This window comes from Stegostoma tigrinum, chromosome 2, assembly GCF_030684315.1.
Source record: "Stegostoma tigrinum isolate sSteTig4 chromosome 2, sSteTig4.hap1, whole genome shotgun sequence".
Classification (NCBI taxonomy): Eukaryota; Metazoa; Chordata; class Chondrichthyes; order Orectolobiformes; family Stegostomatidae; genus Stegostoma; species Stegostoma tigrinum.
Window position 1 is genome coordinate 75,472,141 of NC_081355.1, and position 21,995 is coordinate 75,494,135.

At 40.6% G+C, this 21,995-nt stretch overlaps 1 protein-coding gene across 3 annotated transcripts in view; it reads right to left on the reverse strand.

Moving 5' to 3' along the window:
- Window positions 1-10,893: 10,893 nt before the first annotated feature.
- The window catches only part of LOC125465745 (rap guanine nucleotide exchange factor 5), a 171,305-nt gene continuing 160,203 nt past the window's right edge, over window positions 10,894-21,995 (reverse strand). For all 3 annotated transcript variants that reach the window (XM_048559532.2, XM_048559525.2, XM_048559542.1), the window contains 5 exons: window positions 20,111-20,161; window positions 17,554-17,641; window positions 14,519-14,583; window positions 13,207-13,261; window positions 10,894-12,100 (listed from right to left, as the gene is read on the reverse strand). In XM_048559532.2, the coding sequence (XP_048415489.1) occupies window positions 11,982-12,100; window positions 13,207-13,261; window positions 14,519-14,583; window positions 17,554-17,641; window positions 20,111-20,161 (378 nt within the window). In that variant the 3' untranslated portion in view covers window positions 10,894-11,981. The remainder of the gene's footprint in view (window positions 12,101-13,206; window positions 13,262-14,518; window positions 14,584-17,553; window positions 17,642-20,110; window positions 20,162-21,995) is intronic.

The window sequence follows — 21,995 nt, forward strand, 5'->3', positions numbered from 1 at the left end:
GTACTCGTTGTGGCTTCATCTACATCGGGGAAACCAAGTGGAGGTTGGGGACCGCTTAGCAGAACACCTCCACTCAGTTTGCAATAAACAACTGCACCTCCCAGTCATGAACCATTTTAACTCCCCCTCCCATTCCTTAGACGACATGTCCATCCTGGGCCTCCTGCAGTCCCATAATGATGCCACCCGAAGGTTGTAGGAACAGCAACTCATATCCCACTTGGGAACCCTGCAGCCCAATGGTATCAATGCGGATTTCACAAGCTTCAAAATCTCCCCTCCCCCTACTGCATCCCAAAACCAGTCCAGCTAGTCCCCGCCTCCCTAACCTGTTCTTCCTCTCTCCTATCTCCTCCCACTTCAAGCTGCACCTCCATTTCCTACCTACTAACCTCATCCCACCTCCTTGACCTGTCTGTCCTTCCCTGGACTGGCCTATCCCCACCCCTCCTCCCCATCTATACTCTCCTCTCCACCTATCTTCTCTATCCATCTTCGGCCAGCCTCCCCCTCTCTCTCCTTTATTTATTTCAGAATCCTCTCCCCATCTCCCTTTTCTGATTGAAGGGTCTAGGCCCGAAATGTCAGCTTTTGTGCTCCTAAGTTGCTGCTTGGCCTGCTGTGTTCATCCAGCTCCACACTTTGTTATCTCGGGTTCTCCAGCATCTGCAGTTCCCATTATCTCTGGCCTTTAACTTTAGTATGATCTCTTCAGCATCAGCTCTAAGAATTCAGCTCTAAGAATGTCAGTATCTCTGACAGTTCTCTTTTTATCTGCTGCCACATCTGAATGCAGGCTGTGACCCCCGTGAATGGTAAGAGGACTTGTCAGCTTTGTTCATAGATTGTGCTGCACACTCAGCCTTCTCTTAAACTATCTGAAAATATAACTACATGGACATAGCCTTGCGGTGTAGATATTTTTAATCCAAACTGTTCAGAGATGTTCTTACACATGTCTGGACCATGTGGAATTTGAACCACGACCACCAGATCTAGAGGTAGGCACACTACCATAGGAATCCCACTGTAAACTACTGCAAAATGAACACTAGGCCAGAGGGTTCCATAGTAATGGACGTAGTGCAGGAGTATTAGAGATGAAAATGAGCAATTGAACAGACGCCACAAATCAGCAGGGGAGGTAAAGTCCCCACAGGACCACCCTATGAAGGATTTGGGAGAAGGTGATCAAGAAGGTCAAACCGCAAAGTCTTGACCTGAAGATGTGACAGCAGCAGTGCCGCAGAAGTCTAAGAATCTCATCTGGATGGTATCAGGCAGTGAATGCATCTTTACATGATCTCCCCAACACAATAGGCTGTCACTGCTTAATGCAATATAGCCCCGATTAACAGTTTCCATGAGCATGGGATAAACACTTAACTTGATATTCTGCCTGTTGTCTTACAGGATGCATTTTTTTTTCTGTATTGTGGCATTAGCTATGATGAGGTCTATGGCATTCACTCCAGTGAGAACATTCAGAAGACCATTCGATTTTGTGCATTAGCCTGTTCTCGACTCTTACCCTATTCCAATGCTACAATTGGACATAATAAGCAAGCTGCTAATGGTGTGAGCATGGACTTCCTGTTTCCCACTCGTCTCAGTTCTTTCACACAAACGTTGCCCTTGCCCAGATACAGCAGAACCAGGAAGAGAGCGATAGCAGAGTGCACATGAAAAGCTCACTGATCTGATACCTTTAGCCAAGAGCTTAGAGCTTGGCACTGCAACTATCTCCAAAGGCCTTAAAGGTGTGATCAGCACATGTTGAGTCATCTGGCCATGAGTGGGCTTTAGCCAGGCCTAAGGCAGAAGGTGAGGTGGTGGAGAAATTCGGTTGAGGAGGACTCATTGGGGCAGGGGCAGCATCCTGGAGAACATTGCTAGTCATTCACATTGGGTTGCCAGGCACATTAGATGGCCTGTCAGTTGGCTTCTGTCACTATCAAGGAACAGGGGGTATCCTTGTATCAATTTAGCAGAGGACAGAATGTAGAGCTTGCCCTCTCTGCCACCTTTGTTCCATTTCCCTGCTGTGCTGCAGGCACTGAAGCAATGCAATGGAGCACCCATAACCTCTTTTGTATGATTAGATCATCTAGTACCCAACCCTAACTGCTTTGATCTGTTAGCCCCTTACCATAAGGATGTGACATCACTCTCAAAGACTCTGGAACTCACCACACCACCTGCAAAAATACTGCAGTCTCCTCACAATTGAAAATATTGTGAAAATTTAACTTTTCTGCAGTTAGGGAACCTAGCCCAATTAATGGCACTACTGCATGATCTTGTTTGTGTAAATAACAGAGACTGGTGGCAGATTAATGTCAAGATGTAGTATCAGGTTATCGCATCAGGTAGTTGGGTTGTGTGCTTGCATAAGGCTGAGTCAGAGACTTCTGGTGCATGTGCCTGTATCCTAGCAGGTATCAAAATATCACACAGGCTGTGCAAGAAGTGACCAGTGGCATGAGAGAGTACAGTCTGAGAAGTGCAAGGGATCTGTGCTGTAGCTACAGGTGGTGACATAGGAGAAATGTCCTATTCCCCTATTATGTGCTTAGGCCTCAATCTTTTGATTTTAAAAAAATGAGATGAAGGTTGCAGCTGCTTCCAATTCCAAACAATTGTCTTAAGCAATTCCTATTGGCTTCTTCCAGTTTTCCATGTTAATTTCACAGGAAGAGCTATGAAAATACCTACAGAAAAATGAATTGCTCTTTGCACCGTTGTTTGGGGCTTTATTGAGAATTCTGTCTCTACTGTCAGCCTTCAGTTTTGCGCTAGTTAACTCAGCTAAAAATTAGGAGAACCTTTCTACTGGGTGTACTGTTCCCAAAGGTAATTCAGTCCCAAGTTCAAGAAAAGTGCAAGGAATTATTGTATGTGGCCCTTCTTGACCTGATTAGCCCTAGTCTCTGATAACCTCCTGAAGGATTATGGATGTCTTCCCCAAACTTGGCTCCTGTAAAAATTTTGTTACCGTCCTCCAACTTTCCTGCTAAACTGCACAGCCACACAGCTGCTGGGAAGATCCACGCACATAAATCATTGTGCTGAAGCATTACTTCTGCTTCTAAAGGCTGCTGCCATGTGCAGATATGGGAGGTGGCTGCAAGAAAAGTTACAAAAAAAATGCTGCCCACTCCACATTGACATGCAAAGCCATGAATGTCAGCAATAGCACCACCAGATTCCCTATTTCAGTGAAAACCAGGGTTAAAACAATCTCTGTCATTGTATTGACTCTTCTCTTTTTCATTCCAATGCCCCTCACCTCCAGAAAATTTTTTTACAGGCGAGGACATACTCTCTAGGATAGACTGATCAACCCATATTTTCAATCTGAAACCCAAACCATTTCCAACTTCAGCCTCAGTACACAACTGATATTTGTTTGAGCACTCAATCAGAAACAGAGCTCGAGTTTGTTGTCAATTCTTTCCCCAAATTCTTTCACCAAACAGTCTGAAAGCTGGTCCTCTCCCTAGCAACTTCCATAGAAAAACATTGTTCCTGTCATTACAGCAAGATTGTCATAGAATCATAGAATCCCTACAGTGTGAAAATAGGCAATTCAGCCCAAAAAGTCCACACCGCTCCACCGAAGATCATCCCACCCAGACCCATTCCCCTAATTTCCTGTGTCTAACCCACCGAACCTAAACATCCCTGGACACTATGCACAATTTAGCACGGCCAATCGACCTACCCTACACATCTTTGGACTGTGGGAGGAAACAGGAGCACCCAGAGGAAATCCACACAGACACGGGAAGAATGTGCAAACTCCACACAGACAGTCACCTGAGGCTAGAATCTCTGGCGCTGTGAGGCTGCAATGCTAACCATTGAGCCACGTGCTGCCGATTGTCGAGTGGTCTTCTTGAAAGAATCTACAATCATGTTGTGGAAATTTACAATTGTTATAAAACATTGATCTTATACTTAATCAAAATTGTGAGTTAATGCTAGCCCAGCACTTATAGGCCATCATTAATTGCCTAGCCATCTCAGAACTTATTGAACTGGGAGTTGAAGCAAATCATGCTTGATCCTAAGGCACTGCCTTAGAAAGTGAATGGATATCAGAGGAGACTACATACCTGCAAAAATCCATTGAGATTAGATTTATTTTTAAATAAAAACAACCTCTTTCCTTGACTCAGCAAAGACTGCCATTATTCCCAGCGAAGTAGTAAGCTTGCAGCTCTGAGTTTGCATCAGCTGGTTGGGGGTCAGAATTTCCGATCCGCCTGTACATGTTTGGGAAGTCTGATCCAATGATTAAAATGCCCTCATCCTTTGGTTTTGGTGCTGATTTTATTTCCCATCTGTCTTGACCCAATGCACTTGAACTCAAGACCCACTCTTACCAAAGTCACAATACATGTGAGGTTTTAATGAAATTCCCAAATATCCCAATTTGCCTCTGATGTACGCTTCCCAGGATTAAAGCAAACTACACCAGGTTTTTTTTCAGCAATTAAAAGCAACTCCATGTAATGGAACACTGTCACAAATTGCCACCAGTAATAGTGTCCAGACTAACATAAATAATTGCTAACATATCACAAATCTGCTGGAAAATAAAAAAAATATAAACTGCTAAATTTCCACAAGAACAACATCTGCTTGTACGTTGGACAGTCTTAATTGACCTTTTTGTTGGCAGTAAGAACATTTTGAAGTTTTTGAAAAGATGCTGTTTTTTAATGCCTCTGTGTATGGTTGACTTACCTGAAACTTTGTCTACTCTGAATTGTAGTACTTTAAAAAATAACTTTGAACACAGAAAATAACAAATTCTAAATGCATACAGCTATGGTATAAATAAACTCATTGTCAAATAAAGTTAATAGGTTCAATGTCAAAGAATCAAAGACATACACAGATTAACATATAATAGAATCATAGAAACCCCACAGTGTGAAAGCAAGCAATTTGGCCCATCAAGTCCACACTGGCCCTCCAAAGTGCATCCTACAAAGACTCATCACATCTCTGTAACCCTCCATTTCCCATGGCTGTTCCACCTAGCCGACACATCCATGGAAGCTATGGGCAATTGCATAGTCAATCCACCTAACCTGCATGTCATTGGACTGTGGGAGGAAACTGGAGCACCCAGGGGAAACCCATGCAGACACGGGGACAATGCACAAACTCCACGCAAACAGTCACCTGAGGCTGGAATTGAGCCCCTAGGTCCCTGGCACTGCGAGGCATCAGTGCTAACCACTGAGCCACCATTCACCCTGGAATATAACAGCCCTGATTTTATTATTTATTATCACAACAGTAAACACAGGTCCATAATTGCTTAAAATTTCACCTGGGAACAGCCTTTTACATTAGGAACTGTTTAGAATATAATGGAAACATTTAAATTAACATATAAAGAATGCATGTGACAAGTTTTGTCACTTCTACTTAAATCAAAGCAGAAGCAGCCCAGAGGGAAGGTTATTGGCTAGCTCAAATCACTCCCGAAGGTATCTATTTATTAACTTCTTCAGAATAATACTACAAACAAATATATAAAGAATATATTTAAGATATTGTTACAAATTGTGGAGGTCAAATCTTGTTATTCTGCTTCTTATTCCTTTAGTGGATTGAGATTTTCCAATCAGTTGCGGTTAGAGGTTACTAGTTCATTGCTATTGCTATATCTCTTAACGAAATTAAGCAGTTTCCAAGGCTATTCAAAAATGTTTAATAAAACATCAGGCCTAGATGTTCATCACAGACCTTCAACCCAGTGCCAGTATCAGGCAGGAACAAGCTGAATTTTGTCAGGGAATGCGGGAATGTTGGGGGCAATACCACCTTGGCCATTTCCCATACCACATCCTGATTAGTTGGAATCAGTCAATTAACTGACTGGTAAATGGTTCCTTCCCTTTACAGGACATAGATCACACCTCCGAGAACTGACAGGCCATTGAAGCATCAGCAGCCCCGGACTAATAGCTATTTTTTTAACTGCAGCCAGCCCAGAACTTCGACATGGACTTGAGGGTATTTTCACGAGTGTGGCCCTTGGTAGGGTGGAGAATGGAGGTGCCATCTGTAGGCTGCAAAGTGTCCAATCAGGAAGGGCTCTGTCCAAGGCTCCACAGAGCTCCCTAAAGCAGTGGAAGACTTCTACTGCTGGTAAAATGTCAGTGGCAGCAGGAAGAGGCCCTTAAGTGGTCCTTACTTGATCACATAAGGGCTTCAGTTTTCTCCAGGCACAAAGACTGTTGTTGACCAGCCCTGCCTTTGAGGGAATGGTAGAGCACTGGGAAGGGGTAGACACACCCCCCACCCCCTCTGCCCCCTCCTCCGAATGGGGGTCTAAGGGCCCTGTTACATTCCAGTCAACTCCCCTCTATGGAGCATGATGGCAGTGAATATGGCTATGCGGTGTACAAGTTCTAAATAGGACTGGTAATGAACTAAGTATTCAAAAATTGGGGTGAAAGTGAAGAATTGTGAATTCACACGACCCTTCTAAAATGTTAGAATTCCACGAAAGCCCAAAACACCTCATCTAGGGTAGTGAGATGAAACAAAAATATGTTTCATCCAAACAGCAGTGGGTCTTTAAAAATTAAGGGTGAATGTTCATGAAGGAAGATGATATGAAAGTGGCAAACAGAGCTCTGTTTTCACTTTGGCCACCCATCAAGCTCTCATTGCCACATCTGTTATGGGTTAAGTGTAGAATGTAGCTCCCTTCTCACTGCTCTAAGACATGCCTCAGCTTGAACAACAGAGGACTCCTTTTCCTTTCAAGTGTGACATTTCAATACAACACTCATACACCATTTCTTTTGCTTCCCTGACTATTCTGATCATTTCATCACTTCACCTGACAAAACAGCAGTGCTCTGAAAGCTTGTTTCAAATAAACCTGTTGGACTATAACCTGGTGTCGAGGTGACTTCTGACTTTGTCTATCCCAATCCACCACAGACACCTCCACATCCTGGTTATTTCATTTCAGACTGGTCTAAAGTAGACGGTTTAGCCGTGCTCTTTCTTGGTATGCAACGGTGAATGAGTCAAAATTGCCCAAGTCTTTCTCCAGGCATACAGAGGAGATTTCTATTTTTTAATCTGGGTAGGATTGCAACAAGATAGAATACTTGGCTAGAATCTTCCTAGGTCACTGAATGATGTGGGCTCTGACAAGAAATTGGGAAAATCAGGTGAGATATTTAGCAAGGCCCTTCTTGACATCAAGAGCAAAGAAGGCATATTTTCTAACCAGTCCAGTTTAGGATTCTTGAGCAGTGCAAGGCCTATTTACAAGAATCATTGCTCAAAACCACCATTATTTCTTTCTCACATCTGACTGATATGCAATTTCCTATTCTCCCACTTGCTGGATAGAAACTAGAAGCCAACAATTCCTGATATGAAGGACAGAATGGATACCTAATGACTGCAGCTCATGGTTTGTTCCTCCAGAACTCCATCTCAGGACACACTTCCATCGTACACAACCCCCATGTCCATGGATACAGGCATTTGGTACATACCAGCTGCATCATGTCATCATGGCACATCCCCAATCCAGTTTCTGCACTGCCACGCTGCCCTTTAGAGTGTGTTATGTCATTGTCACATCTACAGCATGTGCTGGCATTCAATGTGAAAAACACAGTGCACATGCATCAACAAATAGCCATGTCTATAAGTCAGAGGACAATAGTACTCAGTCAAGGCAAGTGGAGTTGCCATCAGTCCTTGTGCAACTGATCAAAAGCAGCATCTGCAATTAATCCAGGGGTGTGGGCACCTTGAGACAATTAGATTCTCTCACTATCATGCAGGGACTGCACGATGGTCGGTCCTGTAGTTCCAATGCAAGCCGTCAGCGGGTTCATGGATCATCAATCAAGAGAAGCACAGATATCAGTGAAGGGTCTGGGCAGTCATGTATAAGGGCGGGGGGGGGGAGTCACAGTCAGCCCTAGGTGTCAATGGAATTAAAGTTAAGATAGGGTTTCAAGCCGAGCGGTAGTGGTAAGGAGAAAGGAACTCAATGCCGTGGAATGGAGGCAGCCAAGTGGGGTTCACAGAGGAAAAAGCCAGTAAAGCAGGGAAATATCGACTAAGTGGGTAGGAGCTGGTAATGCCTAGATGGATAGGAGTGCTGTGAGGAGAGGGGGGTTAGATATGGGCAGTCAACATTGTGGCCTTGATGGAGGAGTGGGTGGTGGCATGAAGGGGAATGTGGAGCAGTGGGCATGACCAAGCTGTGGACATAGAGGTCAGGAGGGGAGAATGAGAGTTGCAGTTATAATTTCAAGTGGTGACTGAGAACATTGGGGCTTTCAGGGAGTGCCAGTTAGAAGGGGACAGTGAAGTTCGGAAGGAGAGAGCCCTGATGACCAGGCTAAGGCTGGGAAGCATGGTCGCAAACAGAACCTGCAATATCTTTAATGATATCTAGATCACTTTACACAACCTACAAATGGATAGTGGCTAAGATCAGATCCAGACGAGGCAGACTCCATTCTGAGAGATGAGATGGTCATCAAGGGAGCAATTGCAGCAATCATGTTTCTGCACTGTCCAGTTTAAGCCCTTTTCATTCATATCATTGTGCACGGGAAATGCACACTGTGTACAACTGTGTGAAGTACAAATGCTGGCTGGATCTTATTTTGACTATCATTAGTTATTGCAGATTGCAGAGGGTATCCTAGGTGACCTTAAAAGATGTACCCATGAGCCACAAAACATATAACTAATGCAAGACCTCAAAGACTGTACAGAGGTAGAGAGCAGGGAATTCCCTCTCACCTTGAAATGTAAACATAATGCAATATGCTTTCATATACAATATGTTTCAAGGGTGATTCAGGCCAGAAGGAGAAGGGTTCAGTACTTACTCAGCACTTACAATCTCCACTTGTCACGTTGCAACATGACTGCTGCGACATTCATCACAATAAGGTGCAATGCCAAAGTATCAAGTAGAGTCATTCCACAAGGCGCCTTGTCTGAAGTCCCATGTCATACCATGAAAGAGTGGTTGAGGTAGGAATGTGCAAGGCAGTGTCAGGTATACCGCGTATGTACCAGGAGGAGCATTGCTTTGCGGTTAGTGTGCCACCACATGCATAGCGAAGGGCAACTTTGAACTGCCAATGCTTGAACATGGGCACAGCTGGGGTTCTAACATGGAGGTGGCACCTGGGATGCTGGAATATCCCTGCAGCAGCGAGCACATCTGCTAGTCATTGAAGTAAGTTTTGGATGATCAGATGAGAAAATATGAAGGGCATTAGTGAACCAAGCTTACAACAACTGATTATAGTTTCATGGTTACTATGATTGAGAGAACACCTTTATATTTGAGAGTTATTAATTAAATTAATTAGCTTCCATTGTAGGGTTTGAACCCATGACCCCAGAGCATTACATTCTGGGTTATAACCAAATAGCACTGCCATGACATCACCATCTTCCTCAACGGCACCAGCATGATTTTGCCTTGAAGTATTCGCAGTGTGTAACATCACCACCTGCTGGTCAACATACAGTATCACAAATACACGTCACAGACATGAGGTGAGATGGGGTTTGGTGGCAGACACAAATAGTTATTCGCCTTTCCTGCTCTGGAGCTCTTTCTCCCAAAAGGTGAATGTTTGGGTCTCTATAGAACTCATTTCTTCTTAAAGTGAACCCAACACCTCCTCGCTTTAAACATTGGCTTAATTCATGTAACAAATAATACTAATAATGTTCAAGGTAAACATTCATATGTGGATGTTAGTTGAAGCTGCAAAGATTCGAAAAAGTCTGTCCCTGCAGCAATAGCAAGGATACATTTCAGTCATGCCTGAGTATCCAGTTACTGAATTTAGCAAACACCAGTGTGAAATTAAGGGTCATTCAAGGTGTGGAGAGGTTTACAACATTGAATACACTGTTTAAACACATTGGGCTGGAATCTTCTGGAAAAATAACACTAAACATGCCATTCTGGTGTGCAACTTTGTCAAAAAGTGGAAGAATTAAATGACTTGGTGTGTTTTCTGAGGGTCCAGAATTCACTAGTCAAGATATGCACCTTTGTTGTTTGCAATTTGTCTTTAGGTTCCTGTTATTTTTAAAGGCGTCTGGATCTTCATATTAACTGCACATTAAATACCACACGGAATATTGAGTCTAGTAATTAAAAACATAAGTATCTTTTTAAATATGTGACTATTATTAATTGGTGACAATAAATGTCTCTGCCCCAGAAAGTACTTAACAGTTGACTCTCCTTCCTTCAGGTGAATTCTTGTTGGAGGTCTTTAAAATTTTATATTTAAATTTAAATTATCCACCTATTGTCTTTTTTGTCCTCTCTCACTTAATCTAATTTTTAATTACCTCTTTTTATTTCCCTTTCTGTTCGGATTTGGTTTGAATTTATCCACACCATTTTAACCCTTTTTTTAAAAGTTGTTCTGCTGCTAATTTATCATATTTTAAAACTCATTGATCAAAGAAGAACACTTTTGGCATTATTGTTGTTCATTCAGGTTCTAAATGTAAACTTTTTAACTGAAGGTGCTGGCCAGCAAATATCTGCCTGATGACATTTAATGTGTGATATCCTATTCAAGTGTATTCTAGCTCATTAATTTTGCTCGAAACCTCTTGCTGAAACTGCAGCAAGTGAATGTTGGAGTTCTGAGAACTGGTGTAAATTGCATTTTTAAAAAATTATCTGCAACATTTTTCTGTGGCTTCAGCTGGTCCCAACATAATATCTCTGGCAGTACAACATGAGAAAGTTAAAGAATTTTTGGGCCACTAGTTCGATATGCAGGTACAAACTTTACAAATGTGTTTTATTTAGTTTAATGCACAAATACTCTTGGTACTGTTTTGACTATGGGACAATAGGCTTCCACATCAAAGGAAGCTGCACCATCATTAGATATAAAATTTACTAAAACCTTAAACCATTAGCTTCATTAAACTGCTTAGCATGGCATTTATGTTTATAGCACTGTTATACAGTCATTTTTTTTATTCAGCAAACTCTTCTCAAGAAGAAATACATTAAAACGACTAAAATATCAGACAAAAATTTCTCTTCCCGGTTGCCCAATGGTGCGACATTCCACATTTTAATATGCATTAGGTTTTTACCATCACTGCTCCTGGAAATTTTGGTCCTGAAAAGTCCTGGCAGGCTTTTAGATATGGTGATAGCTTTAACATTTTCCATCCCTTTGACAATACTGATTGCTGGAAATGCCTACATTCAGTGGTGCACAGTGTTGCTGGGAGAGGCACAGCAAGTAATTTAAAGACTCAAGGCATGGTTAGCTTTCTTTTAAGCAGAATGGGCTGCCAATTCTAATTGATAGATTCTGCTCCTTTATTGGACCAATGGCATTTGTATTAAATATTTAAAACTAACTGCCTCTTTGAGTTGTTGTAGCTCAATGTTGTCTGCAGCAGTAACGATTTCCTTCTCTCTTCATGCAGGTCTGCTTCTGGGCATTTTCCCAGGGCCAGTGGCAGGTTCATCCAATTGATGCAAAGTCCAATTGCCACATGTCAAGATAGAGAAGAAGGTCCTCTGTCTTTGTGTTGAGAGTTTGGCACAAGAAAAGTGAATTAAAAATTGTCTTCTGACAAATATGGACAGAACTCTGTTTTGCTTAGTTTTAGCAAACAGTAGTTGATTGATTCTTAGCTTGTTCCCTGTTCAGTGCCTCTGCCAAAAGGTTCTTGCAACATAGCTTCTTGACTGAACACCGTAGAAGTGTCTTATTAAACTAATTATTGCTTTCTCACCAAGTTGTGTCGAATTTGTATGTAAACTGTGCCTATGATTTCACAAGAGACTCATCATGTAGCACAACGGTCCAGTCACTTTGCCACAGTTGTCTTGACTGCAATTGTGTAGCTTCTACTCAACATCAATACAGTGATCTTACAAGTTGATGGAACTTTGGTTAAGATCTTGGCTCAAGTCTGTGAGAAAGCTGAAATAATGTCTCTTGGCTTTCAATAACGTGCAAGTAGTGAACATATGCTTTCACATCCTGATGGTCTTTCTGATTATCTTCCATACCTAGAGTGAGGGCAGAAATCACTGTCATTATTGTCCCGCTGAAGCTTCCTTGCTTGTCATCTAGTTGTCTTATCTGTGTGAGCAGCCAACATTGTGAGAACTTTTCCCACCCACATACTGAGCTATATCCCTTTGAATAGCCTCCTTATGTCATCTTCATGATCTTCTTTCCTACCTGAAGCAGGGTGCATTCACACAGGCACGCTACAATAAACAGTCTACAGAATTTTTTTCTTAATTCTTCATAAAAACAGAAATAATAACCCCTGATGAAAGCAGGATGATTTCTCTAGCAAAAGGCAGAGTGTGGAGAATAATTATGTCCCAATTCTCTGTTGTCCAGAAACAATTCCAGTCACTTGCAAGCATGATTGATGGAGAAATTATCAAACATTCTCCCCATTCTGGTCAGGAATACTGTTGTCAGTATGAGCAGCAGTAGAGTTTCTGCATGGTAGAGTTTCCAATTTGTTCTACAGTGCATACTGTCGCCCACAAATCCAGATCAAAAGTTTACAGGGACCCTAAGATCACATTGGAGTATTTTTTAACACATGCAATCTACATTATGTTTCACTGAAATTCCATCAAATATGAAGTGAATTGGAATTTTCATACTGTCTGGATAATAGTTCTCTTGGAAAGCCTGAATTCAAGCTTTAAAACTATCTGACTTGGAGAGGTGCCCAATGGTAGTGGAGAGAGATTTGTTGTACTTAGTTTGTGAGTTCACTTTCCTAAGTGAATTTTGACCAAATGTTAAATTTTAAGGTGAGGATTTTTCATCAAGTAATCCATTTTTATGAACTTAAAATATTAAAGAATTAATTTGCCCTTCTATATAACTCAAATCCTGTCTTCAGATGCACACGTCCACAAAAAGCTGCACTAATGGCCAATTGAGGGGGAGTAGGACATTTTCCTAACAACCTGCTCAGAGATGTTATTACACACTCTGGAGCAGGTGGGCCTTGAACATGAGCCTCCTAGTCCCGAAGTAAGGTTATTACCGCTGCAATCCTTTTATTTTCTGCTTGCTGATACTCTGTAACACTTCCCCATTCCACATCCCCAGCTCCAGGTACACAACCACTGTTGATACTCACTGATCTGATTACTTCTGCAGTGTCTCAGCAACCTGATGGAGTCTGCAATCATGTGCTGGGAATAGAGAAAAATGGTTAAAACACCAGCAGAAACTGTTCACTGAGCCATCCGTAAGCCAAGAATTATTTTCAATATTTTCCCCTGGAAGACCACTTGGTTAAATACAGTTTCTGCAACAAAGCCTTTCCATTTGGAAGAAGATAAAATGTTGTGCTTGCCAATATAAGTCAACAAATAACAGGTAACATATGTTGATACAAAGATAAAACGCAAATTTCACTCAATATTGTCTTAATTGCTGCTACAGGTGAGAGATTAACAAAATCCCTGCAGCAGTTTAAAAAATATTTAAACCTTCACATTGCTCACTCAGGAGTTCTGCTGATCTCCCCCTTAAGTTACAATGGCAGATAGGAACAACTAATTTAGGAACAGAACATTTTAAATTAACCTTGAACTATTGAATGGAGCAACAACTCTCCCTTCAAGTAAAGTTAACAAAACCCTAAGCTCCTGTTCAATGCACCAGACATTGGTAAGTAGTGTTAGTACAGGAGAACAATCTTTTATGTATCTGTTCCAGTCTTTTAATGCAATTGAGTAATTGTACTTTTACTGCTTTTGTTGCTGAACTACATACACTGGAATTACAGTTGAGAATGTGGACAAGTACATGATTTTCCACCTAATTCACTTGTTAATAAATTATGTATTACCAATCCCTATGTGCTCACCAAGTGAATGACTTCCCATAAAGTAGAAACACAGGCCTTTTTAATTAAGCAATGATTTTGGCAAAACATTGAATTTCAGTAAATTCACCTTTCATCCCCAAGCGGAACTGGCTGCCATAATTCGCTCGAAAAAAGTAATCTAACATTGTTCAGATAATGTGAAAGATGTGACATTCCCCATTTGCAACATTATTTTTATAAAAATTTGGATTTCACTTACATAATTTAGGGAAGGAAATCCATCATCCTTACCTGGTTTGGCCTACATGTGGCTCCAAACTCACAGCAGTGTGATTGACTCTTAACTGCCCTCAGAAATGGACTTAGCAAACTAGTCACTCATGTAGCAATTAGGAATGGGCAACAAATGCTGACTCAGCCAGGACTGCACTCATTCCATGGACAAATAAAAGATGTAGCTAAAAAGAATGTTAAATCATCTAGAGAAGACAAACTTTAAATTCAATTGTCTTTGGATATACTGTAGACTGAGATATATCAAATACTTAAGCATGCTGGAAGGTGATCTTTGAGCGGAAGTCATTTAGGAAAGAAAAAGTAAGTAAATTGCACATACCAGCTTTTCAAAGTTGACAAGGTTGTCCAAAAAGGTTTTGTTTCCTTCATGAATAAATGTTACATCTAATGGGGCAAAGGAATGGAATAACAAAAAGTCACCAAAACAGCAAAATAATAAATGCAGATTAAATTGATTAGCTCAATAATTGTGCACTGACACAGCAGAGAAATCAATGTGGTCTGCAGTGTTGACTGGGATACTTATAATAACTTCAACTATTCAGATAACGCAAGACATGAATTATGGGTATATACAATTTAATTAAAAATTTGGGAAACTTGCTTAAAACAAAGAAATTAAAATTGTGCAACATAGAAGTTTAAAAAAAAATATTTTACACCAGTCTTATCAATTTCTATTGATAACTACACATACAACAGACATGCAAATTTTCATTTTCACTGGCTGGGTGGTAATCTGATGAAGCACATAATTGAGCTTCTATAGACGCAGCCCGATTTTTAATCTATTCAGTACATGGTATTCAATGGGATGAGTGCTGGGTTAGTTCAGTTATGAGCTGAGATTAGTTATCTAGGATCATAAAATAATAAAAGGCATCGAAGAAAACCAGCGGGCTCTGCTCAGTGCTCATATAGATCCTTCAAAGGTGATGACAATCCCATCAGCAGAGGAAGGTGATGGAGGTCCATTTGTGTGACTGGCAGAGATAGAAATGGTGAGGGAAAAAAAGTAGTAAGTTCAATGACACCAGAAATATGTAGGTTTGGTTTTTCAGAAAGTTTCAATGAGGTTCCTTTATTTTTCAAATTGTGAGTTGAGTATTGCTGCAGAGGCTAACACTTACTGTTCTTTCTTACTTGTCCTCAAGAAAATGGTGGTGTACTGCACTCTTCAATCACTTGAGTTTTGTGCGGTGGAAATACACCTAGAGTGGTGTTGGGAAGAAGTTCCAGGACTTTAATCCAGAGGCAGTGGAGGAACAGCAATATTGAACCTAGTCAGGATGGTGTGTAGCTTGGAGGGGAATGTGAAGGTCTTCTAGGTGATTGAGTTTTCAAGGTTTGGAAAGTAATGTTGAACAAAGCTTTGCAAGTTTCTACAGCATGCCTTGTACATGGGACACACTGATGCCACTCTGCACTCATGAAGTAAGGAGAAAATGTTTGAGGTGGTAGTTAGGATGCCAATCAAGCAAGTATTTACCACCTTCAGTGTTGTTAGAGCTGTACTCATTTAGGCAAGTGCAGAGAATGCCATCGCAGTTCGGACATGTGTTGCAGATTATGGACAGGAATTGGTGGATCAGGAGCTGTATTACTCCCTGTAGAATTCCCACTCTGGCTGCTGTTGTAGCAGCTGTATTTTTATAAAAACTGAAAGGACTGCAGATGCCGTAGATCAGGAACAAAAAGAGAAGTTTTGGGAAAACTCAGCAGGTCTGGCAGCGTCTGTGAAGTAAAATCAGAGTTAATGTTTTGAGTCCGGTGACCCTTCCTCAGAACGGGTCTATATTTTTATGACTGGTTCAGCTAAATTTGGGTCAGTAGTGACTCCCAGGATGTTTATATTGGGGAATCAGTAATGCTAATGCTATGGAATGTCAAGACATATTATTAGATTTTCTCTTGTGTAGATGGCCATTACTGGCACTTGTGTGGCATGAATATTACTTGCCACTTATATCAACCCAGGACAAGGAGCAAATGGGCACGACTTATTTCAATGCCCGAAGAGCTGCAACTGGTGTCAAACGTTGTGCAAAAATCAGTGAACTTCCCCATTTTTGACATTATGGTTGAGGGAAAATTGTTGCAGAAGAGCTGAATTGGGCTTAGACCGCCCCGAAGAGTTACTGCAGCTTTGTTTTGGAATTGAAATAATTGGCCTCCAACAATTACTTCCTCTTGTGCAACCTGCAGAGAGTTCCTCTCTGATTCCCATGGACTTCATTTTTGCTTTGGATCTTTAATATTTCCTTCAAGGCATCTTCAAATGTCTTAATGTCAAAAGCTGTCATTCTAACCTCAATTCTGGAATTCTTCTGTTCATATCTGGTTCAAGATGAAAATGAGACTGGTAGCTGAGTGGTTCAGTTGGAATCCAAACTGAGCAGGTCTTTGGTTAATAATGTGGTTGATGGCTTTATCAATGATATTTTCTACCACATTGCTGATGATTGAGAGTAAATTGATGGGTGGTAATTGGCCAAATGGGATTTGACCACTCTATTGTACATAGGATATGGCTACACGATTTTCCGTATTCTTACATGGTGGGGTGGGAGTGTGGCTGTTTCTGACTGACACATAGTCAGTACTATGGGATGTTATCAGGGTCACCAGCATTTGCTGTATGGCTCACCTGTACCTGGATATCAGATGGAGTGAACCGAATTGGTTGAAGGTTAACATGTGCAATGCTGAGCACCTCAGGAGGAGGCCAACATGGATCATCCACTCAGCACTTCTGGGTGAAGATGCTTACAAATCCAAGAGCAATATGGAACGAACAACATAAAAAGGACATGGCAATTGAGTGCAATAGAAGTCAGATTCAACATTTCTAAGTTTTATGTATTTTGTGATTGAATGTGATCTACCGTATGTTGACATTCTTAAATTTTTCACTTGTTACGCAGAGTTCAATACTGTCATCACTGTTCTTCTGATATTTAAATGAAAACTTTAAGGTCATGTCAACAAATAGCCAGCAGTCATTTTTACATTTAATCTTTACACCTGCTCACCTAATCTAATTATCAGTGACCCTTAGTTACTCCGCAAATCACTTCTGTCTGAGATTAACTCACTTGTTTTTCAATCACAGGATTATGTTGCCTTAGAACCAAACATGAAGGAAATCTACTGGCGTAATGGTAACTACCCAAAGGCCCAGGTTCAAGGCCCACTGCTCCAATAGTGTATCATAACATCTCTGAACAAGTTGATTACAAAATATCTAGAACAAAGAATGCTGAAGTAAATTACATTAAATTGATCTATTTTCATGTCAGATAGCTGTACAGCTAGCCATATTCAGTCCTAGGAAAGTGCCCAGTCTAAGATTACCTTTCAACAGCAGAGGCATGAAGGGAATCTTTGGTGGCTGCATCTTTTTGAAAGCATCTCTATATGCTTTATGATTCAGGGATGGATCCTGTAAAATAGTGAGATGTTTAATGTGCTTCATATAAAAAAAATGACAACTACACGCTACTTTGACAATGACAAAATTTTGACGCTTTCTGCATTTCTTAAAAATGTACTTAACAGAAATTTCCACGTAGATTTCTCAATTGCCTGCATTAAATTCAAAGCAAACTCCAGAGAAATTACATTAGTGATCATGTGTATTTCTTCTGGAATTTCTGCCAATCTTCCAAAATGATAGAGAGCAGCCATGGAAATACTACAGAAATGTAGGACATAGGAGGAGGCCATTCACCCCATTGAGCCTGCTCTGCCATTTAATACAGTCATGGTTGATTGAATTCCTCAAAGCCTTTTACCTGCATAATCCCCGTAGCCCCTAACGCCACTGATAATGAAAAAAGTATTGAGCTCTACTTAAATATACTCAAAGAGTGAGCTTCTTGTCCCATTTCTCCTCATCTTTGTCTTAATTGCATTCTCCTTATTGTTTATTGTGCCCCCTGGTTCTAGACTCCTTGATCAGAGGAACCATCCTATCTGCATGAAACGTGTCTATCCCTTTTAAGAATTTTGTAGGCTTCAATGAGATTATCTCCCATTCTTTGAATCTCCAGAAAATACTGGCCAGTTTGCCCAATCTCTTTTCAAACAGCAGTCCCACAATCCTGGGAATAAGTGTGGTGAATGTTTGTTGCACCCCCTCTATGGCAATAATACCTTTCCTGAGGTAAGGTGACCAAAATTGCATATTGTACTCCAAGTGTAGTCAAACCAAGCTCCAATATAATTGAACCAAGACTTCACTGCCCTGTACTCAAATCCTCTTGCAATAAAGGCTTCCTAATAACTTGTCGGGCCTGCATGTTAGCTCTCAGTGACCAACTGACAACAACAAAGTCTCATTCTACATCTATACTTTCTCACTTTGCACCATTTAAGAAATACCCTACAAATTTTCTTCCAGCTGAAGTAAATAGCCTCACATTTTTCTACATGATGTTTTATCTGTCATGTTTTTGCCCTATCACTAAAACTGTCCAAATTCCTGAAAATATCTTTCATCTTACTCACGGAACACATTCGTAATTAGTTTTGTATCTTCTGCAAATTTTGAAATATATTAGATCCCCCATAAAGGTGGTGACAGAAAGGAAGTAAATCTTGGCACTTATCAGGGCAATAAACATTATGTTGAGGTTTGAAAACTTTCCGTGTCAATACCCATCAATCACTTCCAGGTCAAACCACTGGTGAATCAAAACTGTTCCAACCATTTTGATGTCAGCCAGCATAGTCTTAGAGTTATTATGCCCCATTTGAGTCTTTTCCACGTGTCTGTAGCTGACAGGTTTCGCATGCCAGTCTGTGATGGTTGCAACTTGGTCTTCATGTCAGCTCACTTCAGCTCTCAGTTAATTCTTATTCAAGCCAAGCTGGCCAAATCTTGATTTCAGCTCCACGGTTAGCCAAGCACAGCTCGCCAGCGGTTAAAACGGTTCGGTTTGTTTTAAGGGAAAACTCTTGATGCTTTATTTCAAGAATAACTTTAATGTGGGCAATCACTCCAACTCTACCCAATCGTGCCTGAATTCCAAGTTAAAGGGAAGTCCTTTTTTTTGTAGTATCCAGTGATAAACATTTCCATTTTTCATCTTCAACCATTCTTAATTTCACTTTCTGTGACTCGATGGGTTAGGGACAGCTGGTGGCAAATTGTGTTTTTGTGTTGTGCTAATAAATTGTATTAAATAGGAATGAGGCTGAGAATGCCCAAGTTATTCCTGTAATTTGGAGCCACACTGGAACACAACATATAATCCCTGTGATAGCGAATTTAAAATCACAAATCATGGCCTTGTTATGAACAGAAGAGATCTCCAAATGTGTTTCATTGCTGGATGGTACCTCTCGTTATTTCACAGTCAATGATACAGTTTCGAAGGGTAATCACTGCTGTAATGTTAGAAACACAGCAGTCAATTTGCACAAGCTAGGTCCAATAACAGGAAAGAAATAATTGACCAGATTATTAATTGGAAGAAGGATAAAATTGGCTAAGACATTAAGAATTGCTCTGCTTTTCTTCCATAGTGCTGTGGAATCTTTTGCTTCTATCTGAGATTGTAGGCAGGACCCAAAAGACAGCACCTCCTACACTGAAGCATCTCCTTACTACAGTATTGAATTGTCAGCTGATTACATGCTCACATCTCTGAAATGCATTTTGATGCCATGACCTTCTTACAGAAATAAATGTTCTACCAGAGAACCAAAGCATGAAATCTCAGAACTTCCAAGGAGTAACACTTAGGAATTTGGGCATGGAGCATAGTGGACTCTGCAAGATTCACCTTCAAATTCATTCTTGGCATCAATATCTGCATTCCCAATATATGAAGCTTTGAATGTAAATGTATGAAATTACTCCAGAAGTTATGTTCTGAATATTTTAAGTTGGTGCACAAGCACTTACCGTAAAACTTTCAAGTTCAGAGAACAGCTTCTTAAATTTCCCAGGTACTTTCTAAGGAAAAAAAAACACAACATAAATATGAAATTCCAATTTGATAATATCTTTTAAGCAAAATGTTTAAATGGATAACAGACAGTTGTTCTCTCTCATAATTAATTTATAAACAGTGAAGAATCAGTTGAGATCCAACACAGACACAGCATTGAAATGTAGTTTATACAGCAGTTATTCAATATAGGGATCTGGCCAGAAAGGTAAGTTGACTTCTACATTTACTAACATCTTACAGTAGTTGCCATACATTTCAATACTTTTCCAAATGTCAAGTGCCGTAATGCATTAACAATGGAAAAAGAAATCCTGTCAGGCTCTCGTGTCATGTTTTGCTCTGCGATTTAAATCTGTTCACAACTTTGGCTATTAAAACCAGCCTTGCCTTTAAATAAAAAAAATGCAATATTTGTTCCCTTCATAAATTATAGGCACTTTGCTTTGAAATTGAAATGGGACAATATTCTATCCTGTCAATTTCAGACAATGCAACCAGAAATTTGTTTAATAATCCAATATGAATACGTGGATGGATGTCAAAGTGATTAATCACTTTAATTCAATAGGTGGTCTATTCCTCCTTTAATTATTGAGATATTTAAGTTATAGTAACAGAATAGGCATTGAATATAGTTTCTTGTTTGCGTATAATCCTAAACAACACTTAAAGATTACAATTTTTACACAGTCATAGGTTTTCTTCTTTTCCAATGTAATTAAAATATTTAAATTCAGTGTTTTATTAGACTTTTAGGAGTTTAACTTATTCCAATGATTCCAAAATGATCTCCCACTGCATTTCATGGATCAGGGACTGCACATGGCGGTCACTGGAAGAATGGCAATGGAGGGTACATGGCAGACATTGAGGATAACCTTTTATTTGTTCCCAGGTTTTGTGCATCGCTAACGAGGCCCACATTTACTGCCCATCTCAGTTGGGGTGGTGAACTTTCTTGACCTTGTCCTGCTGAGCAACTGGGTGGTGAGCTACCTTCATGAACTGCTGCATTACGTGGGGTGTAGGTTGATGCACAGTGCTGTGAGGGAGGGTGTTCCAGGATTTTGGCTCAGCAACAGTGAAAGAATGGAGATTTAGTTCCAAGTCAGAATGGTATGTGACTTGGAAGGGAACTTTCAGCTGGTGGTACACCATTTTATCTGCTGCCTTTGTACTTTTACATTGTAGAGGTTGATGATTTTCAAGGTGCTGTTGAAGGATTCTGAATGAATTATTGCGGTGCATTGTGCAGATGGTACACACTGCTGCCACTGTGCATAAGCAGTGAAGACAGTCAATGCTGTAGATGCTGTGGTGCCAATCAAGTGGGCTGCCTTTTCCTGGATGATGCCAGCTTGTCACATATTGTTGGACACTGGGAAGACACAAGATAAGTTATTCACCACAGAATTCCTAGCCTCTTACCTGTACATACAGCTACAATCGTTGCATCATTGGTCTGGTTCAGTCTGTGGTCAATGTTAACTCCCAGAATTTAAAAGTAAATGAATCACCGATGGTAATGCCATTGATCATCAAGGCAAGATGATTAGATTATCTATTCCAGGAAACAGACATTGCCTGGCACTTTTGTGGCATGAATGCTACTTACCACTCATCAAACCAAGAGTGGATGTTATCCAAGTCTTTTTGCAAATAGACACCAATTACTTCCTTATCTGCAGTCACGACTGGTGCTGAACATTTTGCAAACATAGTGAATATCCCCACCTCTGACCTTTATGATTGAGGGAAGGTCATTGATGAAGTAACAGAAAATGGTTGGGCCTAGGACACTACCCTGTGAACCTCTGGGATTGATATCCTGGGACT